Here is a 14,995-nt window from a genome sequence, read left to right on the forward strand (position 1 = left end):
CACTATGGTACTTGGCTTTGTTTTCTTACCATTATGGCATTTAGTCTGGAACAATGAATACAGTTCAAGGACCTGTCATCTCGCCTGAATGTCAAGGTTGTTCTTCAAGGCAGACAATGGTTCTCACTGTCAGGTTTTTGTTCAGGTCCAGAGAGAAATCATAAATATTGAAATGAATGGGTCACTCACAAATTAAAGTATTTTGCGGGTATTTTCTAATCAATCAAATAACAGGAAGCTGCTTGGGATCTTTTGTTTTTTTATTTAAAAGGGTAATGCTGACTTGCTGAAAGAGACGTGTCGCGATGTATCTCTTGTCAAAGTAAACCATCCTATCGTGTTACTCAAGGATGATTCAAGGGCTAATGTAATTATCTGTGTGAAAAAATCTGCCTTGCGCTATCTGTAAACGGATTATATTATTTTGCACGTGGCACTGAGAACTCGACATTTTTAACTGAAATTATTCAAATCAAACATGGTAATACAATTATGATTCCATGGAAGAAAATATACTTCAAATATCTAGATTCTACCAAAATAACACTGTTCATGATTCACTTTCAGAAACACTCTGCTTCTGCTTTCTTTTTGTTCACCTTATGCCTAAAGTGGTCCCTAAGGCTCTTCGTTGAGCATCGTGTGCTTCATCTTTCTCAGAATGTTGCTTTGTTCCACACCTGCAAACAATCGCACTCACACACTGACACAAAGACACACTTTTCATACACAGGCCCTCCAGTGCTTTGTTGTGTGACATAGTATTGAAATACTTCATTTGTTCTCTGCCTTTATCACATTGAAATGTGATTAGGCCGATATGCAGTGCTGTACTTTACAGCCTTGTGAGTAGTCTCTTATACAGTAGCTTAATTTGAAATATTGCGCGTTTCTTGAAGTATAAATAAACCAATCTGATTTGAATGCTAAACTGGACCCTTTTGGTCTCAATATTACTTAATTCAGCTGAGTGGTTTCACTGGTAAAAAAAACAAGCCCACCATGTAATAAACCATTTTTTGTGCAACAGTTATTGTTGCTCTTTTAGAACGAGACGTGGTATTTCAACCGTTGAGGTAAATATTGCTATTGCACTGGTTTGGTTCTCTTGCACTTTGACGAGCTCAATCTGGGAATGAAAGGAGCATTCAAATCAAATCATTCCGAGGTTACAGGATTGACTGGCAGCTTTTGGTGCATAGCTCTGCACCAGCTAATATTGATGAGAGTAGTGTTGTTGAGTAAAAATGCTGCATGTTTACACCAGTCATATTTGAGACATCAGTCTTCATTGCTTTGCATGGAAGGGATTCATTTAGATACTAATGGTAGTAATTTGCTGGAGAGGGCATGCATTAAGACGTTAAGCATGACAGATGTCAAATGTGTGCAGTCTCGTGACAGGTATAGGAACTTCATAATGAGATGGAGGGTTTATGGAGGGTAATTTCCACCTGCACTCAGAGGTTTCAGGTCAGCCAGTTCATTTACATGCACTTAAGTTACCAAATTGCAATTCAATTTCTCCCGAAAACTCATATCTAAATGTCATGTAAATGACAAAACACTGTTATATATAATCCTGGTTTTCTCCTTGAAAAATCAGATGTATTTGATACTGACAAAGACTAGGTGGTGAAAGTCTAGCCGTGACAGCAGAGTGCTAGAAAAGGTCTGCCCTATTATGCATGGGGAATGCACAGCTTCTCTTTTCAGTGTGACATATTCAAATTGAAGAGCTCAAATGTCTAGCAACACACGACTTCAATGTCAGACGTTGTCCTTGGATAACCTGTCTCAAGCCAAAACGCATTGGTCTGAGAATTAAGTTGTTCTTACCGGTGTTCCTGAAGTTTCAGAATCGTAATAGTCGCACTGCACAATGCTGTGCTGTGTCACCACAAAGCCTTTTCTCATAGTAATAATTAGTAATCAGTATTTCCGCAGTTGACTCTCTACTGCCAGATTCTGACAGGTAACAGATTTGTTTTATCCAACACTGGCATCAATTTATTTTGGTTCCACATTTTCACTTTCAAAGTCTCTGAAAATGAGTACGGCCAACGGAGTATTATGTACTACAGCATTGTGCATAGTATGCGCAATTTTGCTCAAGGTTCATTCTACCATCAAATGTAACATAAAATCAGCTTTTATATAGCTTCAAGACATCTCTGAATCAGCTGTAAAGATACTTGGAGTGACTAACATGTTGTAAGATTTCAATGAATTACACTCAAGGTTTTCTCAAATGTCCTTTTCTCTTTCCCCTCTCTTCCCCTTGTTATTTTTTTCAATGCAGGCTGTGGAAACCAACCTGGCGTCCAAGGACAGTCACTGGGTCTATGCCAATGAGGTGAGGCCAAACACAAACACACTTGTATGCACTTGAGTAAATACAGACCTCACTTTGTCTCTGTCAACAAGGCCTCACATGCTGCCAAGGCGCACACAAACACATGAAAACATGTATTCACATTAATATAAATAAGCAGCACATCTTATGCTTTTATACTATATTGGCTGACTGATGGACTGGGCCTTTATTTAATAGTGTATAATTGCCCTTCTTATACCGTTAAGTTAAGTGCGCCCCCTCCCCTTTACGCGTATGTCTGACATTGACCTAAATGGGTTTCTAAAGTGGCTGTAACAGCACAAAATCCAGGTGCACTTTGTGAATACAGAACAGTGGACTCTGCCTTTAGCTTTAGTGCCTCAGCGCTGCATTTTCATAGATTAAATTTGATTTGGAGATAAGAGCGGAGACACAGGATTGTTCACAATAATAAAAGCAGTGGGTGAAATAAATTAGATAAAAGGTTTCACAGACTTTATTTAACCTGGAATATAAGACACTTTCTGTCGAACAAACACGCACAAACGCACGCACACGTATTTAAATGTCTTCTCCTTATACAAACATCTGAGCATATGTTCAACATCCGAAACATGACACATATTGATCTGTAATGCATGAATTATGAATAATGAGTATATGCTGCAGTATATATATATAGAAAGCCATGTCTTATAAGCAACATACATTCATTAATTGGCTTTTGTATTTCTTAGTAGCAGCTTCTCTATCCCTTGATACAGAAGGTTGAAACACATACTAAATACAACACATATTGGACTTCAAATAAAAAGTAATTCATGCATTTGTATTCTTTATTTAGTCATTTGGTTGTAGTGCGTTTCAATAATGATTTTCAAAAGTGTCAATGTGTTGAAAACCTTCTGCTATATATGGAAGCCTAAATGACCTCATTGTTGATCGTAATGAGCCTTTATAGAATAACTTCCCTGTATGTTTTAAATCATTTTCACCCTGCATTTCAGCACACAAACTAAAGTATTGAAAATCAACAGCTAATGAGACCGCACTTTCTATGAAACTTTAATGTCTGGCACCTTGAGTCATATTATTTTGTTGATACGTTTCCTAAAAATAAAGGAGTGTCAAACAAGATAATAAGATAGGGACTGTTATTATTTTCTTTGAAACAGTATCTCAGTCAATTAGAACAGACTTCTAGCAAGACATTAGCTCTAATTGCATCAGACTCTGGGAACATATGAACTAATGGCATGTTAATTTCTCTTGCGCTCCCTTAATGGTTGGTGTGATGTGGCTTACTGTGGAGTTATTTCTCCTGGTTACACATTTAAAGGGGAATAAATAAGCCTGCCTGGTTAAATATTTGAAATATGAAACAAATACCCATTCCCTGTCCAAAGACAGTGAAAATATATTTTTCTCCATTTTCTTTTCCTCTTTCTGTCATTTTTGATGATCCTTTCCAAGGTTTTTTATTTGTCATACGAACATAGCTACAGTATAGTTATGACTAGGGATGCTCCGATCGCCAATTTCGGGGCCGATCACCGATCGCCGGAATCAGTATCAGCCGATACCGATCGCCGATCCGATCGAGTGGGCGGGGCTTAAATGGAAGATTTAAACATCACTTTAAATCTTCCATTTAAAATGATGTTTAAAACTCAGTTAATGGGGCTCATTCACTGGAGCTTCCACAAACAACAATCAACTTAATTATTACATTCAAATGATGTACATTATTCAAGTTTACATTCACTTTGGATAATAACACGGGAGAAATTAGCGGAAGCGCTCTCTTTTCCTCTCTCTCTCTCTCTCTCTCTCTCTCTCTCTCTCTCTCTCTCTCTCTCTCTCTCTCTCCCCCTCTCCCTCTCATGACAGCCTGTCAGTATCTCATGCAGCTCACTGATCCAGTAATGAGTGACCCGACAATGAAGAATACATATATTTATAATAACTAGTTTAGCTTGTTCCAGAGGTAGATAAAATAGCTAAGTGTGTTAGGTCTAACTCTTACGGTACGTCCACGCAGCAGCTTTTCAAAAATCTTGAAAATCTTGGAGCTGGGCGTGTCTGAAAGCTTGGGGATTTTTTGCGAGCAACGCGACAAACAACCAATCACATGAATCTCCCGCCCCCGACATACAAAGCAAAAAACCCCGGAGATTTTATGCGAGCAATATATATATATAAACTCCCTAAACAGGCGAAAACCTACCAGTTTCACCCACTGTCTCTGCCACCTCCCTCCATGCCTGGTTCCTCCGGTTTGTATCCCGTTAATAGTTCTGGTCGTAAAGAACCGGGTGATTTGCTACTGTAATTTCTCGTTTGGAATATGAGGAAATGAACTGCGGTCTGGTTCTCCCTGTGTGTGTGTTTCGCTGCGCTTACCTGTCCGGCGGGCGGAGCTGCAGGATTTCTGCTTCACACACGTTGCATACCGCTATTTTACTGTCTTTTTCGGACACCTTAAAATAATGCCAGACCGGTGAAGCCATTTTGGCGAGCTTGTTTTGCCGCACACAGAGAAAAGTGTCATGTATTTTACGTCATGCAATCGGCTCTCGCGATCGGCATGTTTAGAGAGCACCGATCGATCGGTAGAGAGTGAGTATCGGCCGATATCGATCGGTGACCGATCGATCGGAGCATCCCTAGTTATGACGATGAAAATCTTAGGTCACAGGCTCACTCCAACAGTGCAACACAATAAAACGGATACAGAGAACAATATAGTGCAAGTAAATATTAAATACAAATAAAAATAAAAATAGTGCAATAAGAGTCTATATACAATATATAAGATACATAATTTCTCTTCTAAGTAGCAGCCAGATGAATGTTGTGGATGTTGTTTCAACAGTTCAGGTGTTTAACAGATGTTGTTTGAAAGTTCAGGTGTTTAGCAGTCTTATTGCCTGTGGGATGAAACTGTCTCTGAATCTGGTGGGTTGTGTCCGGATACTGCGGTACCGCCTGCCAGACGGCAGCAGACAGAACAGTTTGTGGCTGGGGTGATGGGGGGTCTTTTATAATCCGGAGGGATTTCTTCCTGAGGAGCTGGGAGTAAAGTTCCTCCATGGATGGCAGCTCCGTCCTGGTGATATTCTGTTCAGTTTTCACCACCTTCTGCCATACCAGGCTGTGATGCAGCCAGTCAGGATACTATATATGGTGCACCTGTAGAAGTTGAAGAGTATCCTGGAGTCCATGTTGAACCTCCTCAGCCTGCGGAGGAAGAAGAGCCGCTGTCGAGCTTTTTTGGTGATGGTGGTGGTGTGAAGAGTCCATGTCAGGTCCTCAGTGATGTGGACACCGAGGAACCTGAAGCTGCTGACTCTCTCCACCGTAGTCCCATTGATGGTGATCGGGCGTGACCCTCTCTCTGCTGCTTCCTGTAATCTATAATCAGCTCCTTGGTTTTGCTAACGTTGAGATGGAGGTTGTTATCCTGGCACCAAGATGTCAGGTTTTCGACCTCCTCTCTGTACGTGGTCTCGTTGCCGTCGGTGATCTGGCCGATGACGGTCGTGTCGTCAGCAAACTTCACGATGGTGTTGGAGCTGTGTGTGGCCACGCAGTCGTGAGTGAACAGGGAGTAGAGGAGAGGGCTGAGCATGCAGCCTTGAGAGGCTCCGGTGTTGAGGATCAGGGTGGAGGATGTGATGTTTCCCACCCGAACTGCCTGGGGTCTGCCCGTCAGGAAGTTCAGGATCCAGTCACAGAGGGCGCTGTTGAGCCCGAGGTCTCTAAGCTTGATGACCAGCTTGGAGGGCACAATGGTGTTGAAGGCTGAACTGTAGTCAATGAACAGCATTTTCACATATGTGTTCCTCTGGTCCAGGTGTGAGAGGGCAGTGTGGATGGTGAGGGCTATGACGTCGTCTGTGGACCTGTTTGCTCTGTAGGCAAACTGCAGGGGGTCCAGAGAGTCAGGGAGGGAGGAGGTGATGAAGGTTTTGACTAACCGCTCAAAGCACTTCATTATGATGGAGGTGAGTTCTACTGGGCAGTAGTCGACCTTTCTCTGTTTCATTTCATTTCAATCCATCACCAGAGATAAACTGCACTGAAAATTGCCTTGAAAGGAGAAAATAAGACATGGCTGTTCAAATAGCTAACAAGAAAATTCAATTGCTACTCATGCTGGCGTTGGCCTCCAGCAAAGAGGAAAAAAGAAACCTGAAAACTTGAGCAACTTCTTTTCTCTTGTTGAATCGTTTTTTATTCATCAAGCCTGTTATATGTCTTTCAACAGTCACCATGTAAATTGAATCGGGGCATATGTGTGAAAGCAAATTATTAATTCCTGTCTTGCTGATCTCTCACAGGAAAGGAGATTTAAAGGAAAACCAACTTGTTTCTATTAGCCTGTGATTTGATTTCTGAGAATCTCCTAACATGGCTGGTCACACAAAGAATGTACAAAAAGCTTTTTAATGAATTCAAAACGTCAGATGAAAGACTAACACAGTGATACTCAGAATTTATATTTTACAATCTTTTCTGTTCTGTTTTTTTACTTGCAACAGCTATTAATGTTTGTTCTTTGGGTGCTGCTGTGAATTATGTTTCCTTATTTACACAACTAAAATATACCAGAGAGTTTTGCATGCATTCAAGGGAAATCCTGTTAGCCTGATCAGACGCAGTCCAGCTGTATCACAGATCCCTGCAGGGAGAGAACAGATTTCCATGTTACCTTTTGCCCATGTGTCGAGAGTCCCTGTGCACAGTTGGCTCTTTTCAGCTGTGTGATCATGACTGAGTCGTGACAGTCATTTTAACCAGGTGTCCTTGAACCTCACTGCTGCCTGTTCACACCGTCAGCTCCCCAAAGACTCCCGCCAGCCTTCATACCCCACACAGTCAGTGAGGGCTCACATTGTATTCAACTCTCGCCACAATGCTATGCTAATCTGCCACCAGCGGCAACATGTGGCATAATGAATGTAGCTGTCAAAGTAGAAATGTGATAAGAGCACAGAGTGTAATGGATAGAGAGGAGGGATTATGGTGACAAGTGAGTATATTCACAAGTCAGGAAACAATAAGGTGTGACGGACTGGATGACACATGCATATAAAGTAACTTCAATATCTGAGATGAAGCTAACTAAATGCTGTCGATCACACATGGCTGTACTACTGCTGTTTATTTAACTGACATCACCGAATCAGGTTTATAGGTGAACAACCTAAACAAGTAGGTTTACACATACAAGACATTAGCTTGACCTTCAATCCCCAGTGTGGGCAAATCAAAAAGTATTTCAATAATACATTTCAGTAGCATTTATTTATCAGATTCCACAACTGGTCTCAAGTGATGTCTTATTCCAGAGCCAGCACATTTGTAAATGGTCATGTGTTTTTATAGCCTTTGTAATGAAAACACAATTTCTTAGTTAAAAAACCATCAACTTTTCTCTTCAAACTTTTTCTTCAGTTGCAAACATTTTAGTTTGACTCGAATGCAATTTAAAGCCAAAGGAGTGGGTTTGAATGGCACACAGTTCACAAGCCTGCAGGATATGAAACTTGTTCAACACACGAATGACCAACATAATATTTAGAGAGTAAAAGCTTTGAAATCTATGGTGTGGCTTGACATGAGCAGGAGGACACGGGGATGACAGGCAGCGGTACATTCCCCCTCACCACCCACTGCCAGGGTGCTGCAGCTGCTGGCACACAGAAGGGTGTCTGCCTCTGACACTGTCTAGTGGACTCAGATGGATTGGGAGAATTTGTTGTTGTTTTTTTTCTCTTCAAAGGCGGGACGCTGACACCCCAGAATGTTTGATGGATTAGGTGGCTGTGCCTGCTCTGACAGAAAGAGTTGAGGGGGACAGTCGCGATATGACTGATGTATTGGGTAACTGCCCGTCAAGCAACTGAGATGGAACTCCTTTTGTTCTGACGCAATCTCTGCTACACCAGACAATGGGAAAGGATGGTAGATTACTGTAAAAGCCACTTACGAGAATCAGTTTATTGATTACTCAAAGTACTGTATAACATTGCATTCATCAAAACCTTTGGCTTTGCTGTTGTGATCTTTTGAACCATTAACCAAAATGAGAATCTATGCAGAAATCCAATTCAGATGTCAAAAGATGATTTACTAACCCACAAAGGGTGACCACAGGAGACATCCTGCTTCATGGTCATAAATCTAAAGGACTCCAGACAGGCTACTCCCTGCACTAACCACCTTATCTAAATGTTACAGCAGTTACAGTGGTTTTATGTCACAGAGGTTATGAGGTGGGCAATCCAATTCACACACAGCTTGTTTCATTGAATAAGGACCACTGCTGCTCTAGGATGCATGCTCCATCATAGCAATGCAAATCTAAACACCTATTCAAATATAGATAGCTGATTATACTCATAATAATGGGAATAATATGATGACTTGCACTTGTACTTTAAAAATAGTGCAATTATTAGTTATTGTAATAATTTACATGCAATTTCAACTTGCATTAGAGATGTCCTGCACTAGTTATATAACCTATATCATCTAAAGTGTTAGCAGTCACAGTATTGTCTTACATCAGTGTCCATGTTGTTGCACTAAAGCTGGATTAAGAACCTCTAAACAAACAGCCTTGCACAGAGATGGTCGACGATAAAACTATGGTTAGGTTGATGCGCATCACACAATGCAAAATTGAGATCCATTTCCTCCTGCTCAAATCAAATGCAATAGGTCTTCCCTTCCTTTCAGTTTCATTTTAAAGTCCATTCATTTGAGGCAACAATGACCTGTCAGCAGCCATCCTATGTTTTGTTCTCTATTTAGAAGTGGAGTTAAACAGATGAACTTCCATATCATTCACTAAATGCCAATGTTTTAAGAAAACATAGTAACAAATCTAATTTCATCAAACTACATGCTACTTTGGTTGCTTTTTTATTCGCTCATGTGATTGCAAACAGGAACTCCATCCCCTGTCACAATCAGCTAGTTTACTTTAATATGCAGTTTTTAATGGCAGTGCTTGACAGTATCATTTATAAAGCCCAATATTTAAATTAAACGATCATAAAGTGACTGAAGAGCTGCTGCTAATGCAGGTCTCTTTAATGATAATGTTAATGTTATTATCCTTGTACTATAGATCGACATTCATTTTATATGTAGACTTAACATTTAATTGCAGATCCTCGTGCTTTTAAAGAAATACTTGATGCATGCTGTACAGTTAAAAGATCATTGTATTTAGGTATACAGTGTCGTTGAACATGTAATAGCTCTAGTACAGGGGTGGCCAACCCGCGGCTCTCGAGCCGCATGCGGCTCTTTGCCTAGTTTCATGCGGCTCTTCAGTTCATATCGAATTGTATATGTGTGAGTTTGGGGGAGAGAGACACTGACTCCTGACTAGTGTTGCACGGTTTTTGTGCTTGTACCGATACTTGAAAGGTATACCGCGATACCCTGTCGTTAAAAACGTTACGATTCCTCCGTTTCATTAGTATCGGTACTTTAAGAATGACGGGGGAAAGTACTCCGGTGAGAAAGCGCCGTTTTAATAAGAGCCGTGTGTGTTCAGCGCTCTGCTTCCACTCCCTGCACTGCAGCCGTGCCTGCAGTCCCGCCCCTCTCAAGCACGCTCTAAGTCCCTCCCCTCTCTCGTGCACGCGCTAGCTGCCAGAGCATGTGAGAAAGCGAGAAGCATGGCTGCAAGTGGGAGTGCAGCTGCCGCTGCGCCTCAGTTTGTTGACAAAAAAGACGCCAGAAGCGAAATTTGGAAGTATTTGAGCGATATCTCTGAGAGTGAGGGCAAGCCTACGGACACCACGAGGCCTGTCTGTAAGAAATGTATTAATTGTATTTAATAGGAAATCTTGTCATTTATTTAATTTATTGTTCTCATTGTTTAAAAGTTTGTGTTATGGTTATGGTTCTGGTGTGAAATAAAGCACAATAATTACATTTAAGACTGTTTTTTAAGAAAAGTATCGAAAAATAATCGGAATCGCAATTCTTGACTTGGTATCGAAACCAAAATGTTGGTATCGTGACAACACTAGCTACTCCTGACAGTTAAACCTGATATTTAGTAGGTCTGTTAAGTATTAACGTAATTTGTCCGGTCAAAGTTGTTTGGGCTCGGATAAAATCGCTCCGTTACTTTCGTCCCGTGTTACTTTCGTCCCGGCTCTCCCTACGTGTGTATGTGTGGTGTCAGGTGTCAGTATGAGAGGATGACAGCAAGTCTAATTTTGATGTGGCCCAAGAGCCAATCACAATAATACCTGCGATGCAGTGAACCAATCACCTTTGAGGGGGGGAAACCTATCGTTGATTAAACACTATCCAGTGTTTCCCCTACCATTGTTTTGGAGGGGCGCTGCGCCCCGCCAACGGAGCCCCGCCCCCCCCTGAAATTCAAGGTGTTTAAAAAATATATATAATTTTTTTTTTTTAATATATATATAGCACCAAATTGCAAATAATCTATAACTACTGTCACTTTTCACATTGAACATGTGCTCTTTTATTAAATAAACTAAACGCTTTCATTTTAAGTTGTGAGTTTAGTGTTTTTGACCCTAAGAAACACTGATGCATTAATCAATAACAATAATCCACAGCTCTTCTCTCTGCTCCAGAGGATTTAAAAAATATATATCCCAATGCCACAAAAATGCATCAGTGACGTGGTTGAAATCTTGTCTCCAGAAAACAAAAAAACGGAAACAAGCGGTATCAGTGCCTGTGTGTTTGATGTGGCTCTTTGCAGTAACATAGAAAAAATGTGGCTCTTAACCTCTGACTGGTTGGCCACCCCTGCTCTAGTAGAAACGTTTTAAATATATTTAATGATAGTCATTATTCAAGCCAACGTACATTTGTTAAATACTCATTGCAAATTGGTGATGGATGTACGTCATGTTTTTAATACTCAATATAACAGCAGTGCCTCCTACATGGTAAAAAAAAAAAAAAGTAATTATCCAGTCTCTGCTCTCTTTGTGGTATGCAGTATTCTTTTTGATTCCAGGTACAATAGTTTATAATGAGAGAGTTTCAACAATGCAGCTCTGCCTGAATGGGATTGTATTGGTTTAATTGCAAAACACTTCAATGTTGCATAATTTACAATTATCATGTCTATTGTTTGATGATTTAATAGCAGCTTATACTAAGATAATTTAGGTCAGAGTATCACAACTCATTGGAGGCTTATGCCTTGTGTTAATGAATTTTTCCTTATGTTTTATTTTTTCTCCGTTGGAAAAAGACACCAATTATTCGGTTCTATCAACTGGATAATAACGTAATCATTTTGTTATTTTCTGCCTAACTAATTCGTTTTTTCTCAATAATACACTAAAGCACAAATTAATGTCATACGCACTGTGCTTTGCTCTTCTTCCCTGACTCCCATTACTCCTCAATGTAGTTGCCTGCAGCTTCTAAAAGCACCTTAACTTCTAATTAAATCCCTGTCATCATTACCGGTAATCTTTTTTATTTATTTCGAGTGAAAGATTAATGACATTGACTAAGCAGCACAAAGAGGATAATCTGTCATATCAACTTGATTTGTGAATGTCTTGGTCATTGGTTGTCATTGAAACATGGCCGTGCTGTTTGTACTCTTTCAGAAATGTGTGTGTGTTACCTACAGTACCAAGCTGCTTTACACCTGAACTGAAGACACATTTATGTTTGTGCTTATACAATATTAAGATACATAATGCTTCTGTAATGCTGAATCCATTGTAATGAGTCCTTGATTTAACAGTCTTTTGTGTCTGTAAAAATGTGTATATTGCATATAGTACAGGTGAAATGTAGGTGAAATCGTCTGGATTTTTTTTACTCCAACTGATTTAAAAAAGCACATCATCCTTGTCCGCCTGGTCAGGTTCATTGTTGGGTCACGTTCTGACACAAATATCGCCCACGATGGTGACAGAACACTTGGACTGGGTGGCACTGGAAGTTATTAACTTGGACGTGAGGGTTTGGCTCTCTGAACCATGCAGCGTAATTCATCTGATTAATGTGTCACAGGCAACTCATGAATATTCATAATTGTTCACCTGACTGAGTCAGAAAAAGAGTCAGAGGACAAAACTAAATGAACTAGAATCAGCTGAGGAGTGTTTTATTTATGCAGAACACAGATTCAAGATCTGGGAATCCTGGCTCTAAAAAAAAAAAACTTGGATCAAGACAGTGCGCTACATTAAAGGTGGGGTAGGTAAGTTTGAGAAACCGGCTCGAGATATACTTTTTGTTATATTCCATGGAATGCTCTTAACATCCCGATAGCCATGAATATCTTAAGTGCTTTGACCAAAAATCCATACAAAATGTCTTCTGTGGAAGCCGTAGCGCTGTAAAAAGCACGAATAATCATTTGAGCCGGCCCGGCTAAAATAACTGGATGGCCTACCTGCCTGTCAGCCTTCCATCTGTGCACAAACTTATCTCGTGCCCTCATTGGTCATGTGCGCATTCGTGTGTGTTGGAGGAGGGGCTCTGTGAGGAAGTGGCATATTTTGTACGGCTGTGTATTTTCAAATTCTAGCGCACTCAAGCTGGTTTCTCCAAAATTACCTACCCCACCTTCAAGGCATTAAATATACATATACAAAAAGAAAAACAATGAAATTAATTTAAAAGCAGGTTAAACTATTTCGGAAGAACAGAGACAGAGAAAAAAGCAAGATAGACTGCACAGAAGGACCCAGAAAGAAGACAGGGGAAATTAACTGTGAGGGCGGACAGAGACCAGCAGATACATCAGAGAGGTCGATGCAAAAGGGAGAGATCAAAACTACTGATTAGGAAAATAGATAGGGAGCATGGGTTCAGGCATGTGTGGTTAAAGATAATATCAACCCAGAGCTGCTTAAGTTCTGACCCGTCAGTGACCTTACAGCTTTATTGTCAGATAGAATATGCACCAAACATTTCCCAGGAGACTCACTGTCTGCCTCTGCATTGAACACTGTCCTGCTCCGGAGACCACCAGGCATCTCAATGTGTCATGAATATTGATCGGACCCTCCACATATGCACCCGCTCACAGGAGAGGGCCAAGGGTCACCTGCACTATTATTGTGAAGGATATACAATAACTGTTCATTGATTTGTCAGTCTTATGTTAAATAGAAAATAATTGAGTTTCCTAGATGCTGAATTATCTTAAAATAAAATGTGAAAATAGATCAATACATTCCGCCTGTGTCCTTAGGACTAAAGTATAAGGGTTCGATATTAATGGCTCCCAGGCTGGAAATAAACGATGTATTAAAGAAAAAAAGATATTACCGACATTCTGATGCTTCACGATCCCCAAGTCTCTTCTGAAGTATGTGAGAGTGGATTCAGCTGTCTAAGCAGGATATAAAGGACAGATTGGCGGTCAGTAGAGAAGATGAACAGCAGATGTCGGTGTCACTTGAAGGATTTACAATCTAAGACTCCAACACTGATGGGCCAACAGATCTCTGGTAGGAATCAGCACAAAGGTTCAGAAACCGAAATGTGAAAGGGAGAACAGATGAACAAGCAACCAGTGACTTGTTGGAGTATTTTGAGTGATCTGTGAAGAACAATACCACAGCTGCACAGCTGGTGTTTAGTAAAGCTGGAAATGAGGGTGGACGCCTTCAAAAGATAACATTTAGAATACTTAGAATGTAAATGATCAGATAATACATTGTTTGGTTACTGTAATAGATGTGTTATTCTTTCAACATTAAGATGATGTATAACTGCAATGTGTTGGGATTAAATAGCAACTATATATCCAATTTCGGCAACCAAAGACTCAGATGGTGGAAGTTATTGAATAAACCAATTCCTTGGACAGCCATTTTGTGTGAATAAAGATTGATCATCCAGGTTTATGTCCTTAAACAGCAACAAAGCACACGTTTATATGTTAAACCCTAATCAGTTGTTTCCATTATACTTTTTAGAACAATCTATACTATACCTAATATTTGTATATATATCTAAATCTATCTTAACTGCTCTGTAGCACCAATGTGTAATCGTGTTGAATTGCTTAAGAACCAGACACAGCCATTGCAAACCCCCTCTGAGGTTCTGTTGAACATACACTGAATATGTATAGGTATATTTGTTGAACCTAACTCCTGTTGTTTCCATATTCAGGAGGTGAGTGATGCAGACATCATGGAGCTGGTGCACAGCTCTCTGGGGCGGATGACCATCATTCGTCAGGTCTTCCCATTGTGGAAAGACACCAACGTTCGCTGTATGAGGAACAACCATCGCATCTCCTCCCTGCTCTGTGACCCGCAGGAAGGCTACCTGCAGTCCCTAGAGGTAAAAAACAATTTAAAGATGTACTGCTGAAGCTCATCACTTATCACTTATATATTCATCACTCATTTGAACTCGGGTTTAACCTTCTACCAAATTACACTGAAACTGTAAACACATGTTTTAGATATACCGTCACATAACAAGCAGACACAAACAGGATCAAAAACAACCTTTTGACAAAGGTTTGTGAGTGATTTATCGTGTCGTGCAAATACAAGTGCTCAGCCCACACAGAATTACGAGAAACCGAAAATACATCTGTTGTGGTGAAATGTTTGCAAAGTATGCTACAAAAAGGTTTCCATCCCAAAACAC

General features: G+C 40.3%; 1 protein-coding gene across 4 annotated transcripts in view; it reads left to right on the top strand.

Moving 5' to 3' along the window:
- The window catches only part of grid1a (glutamate receptor, ionotropic, delta 1a), a 236,533-nt gene that overhangs the window by 187,437 nt on the left and 34,101 nt on the right, over positions 1 to 14,995 (top strand). For all 4 annotated transcript variants that reach the window (XM_034238004.1, XM_034238006.1, XM_034238005.1 and 1 more), the window contains exons 5-6: positions 2,303 to 2,356; positions 14,507 to 14,680. In XM_034238004.1, the coding sequence (XP_034093895.1) occupies positions 2,303 to 2,356; positions 14,507 to 14,680 (228 nt within the window). The remainder of the gene's footprint in view (positions 1 to 2,302; positions 2,357 to 14,506; positions 14,681 to 14,995) is intronic.

This window comes from Gymnodraco acuticeps, unplaced genomic scaffold (genome assembly GCF_902827175.1).
Source record: "Gymnodraco acuticeps unplaced genomic scaffold, fGymAcu1.1, whole genome shotgun sequence".
Lineage (NCBI taxonomy): Eukaryota > Metazoa > Chordata > Actinopteri > Perciformes > Bathydraconidae > Gymnodraco > Gymnodraco acuticeps.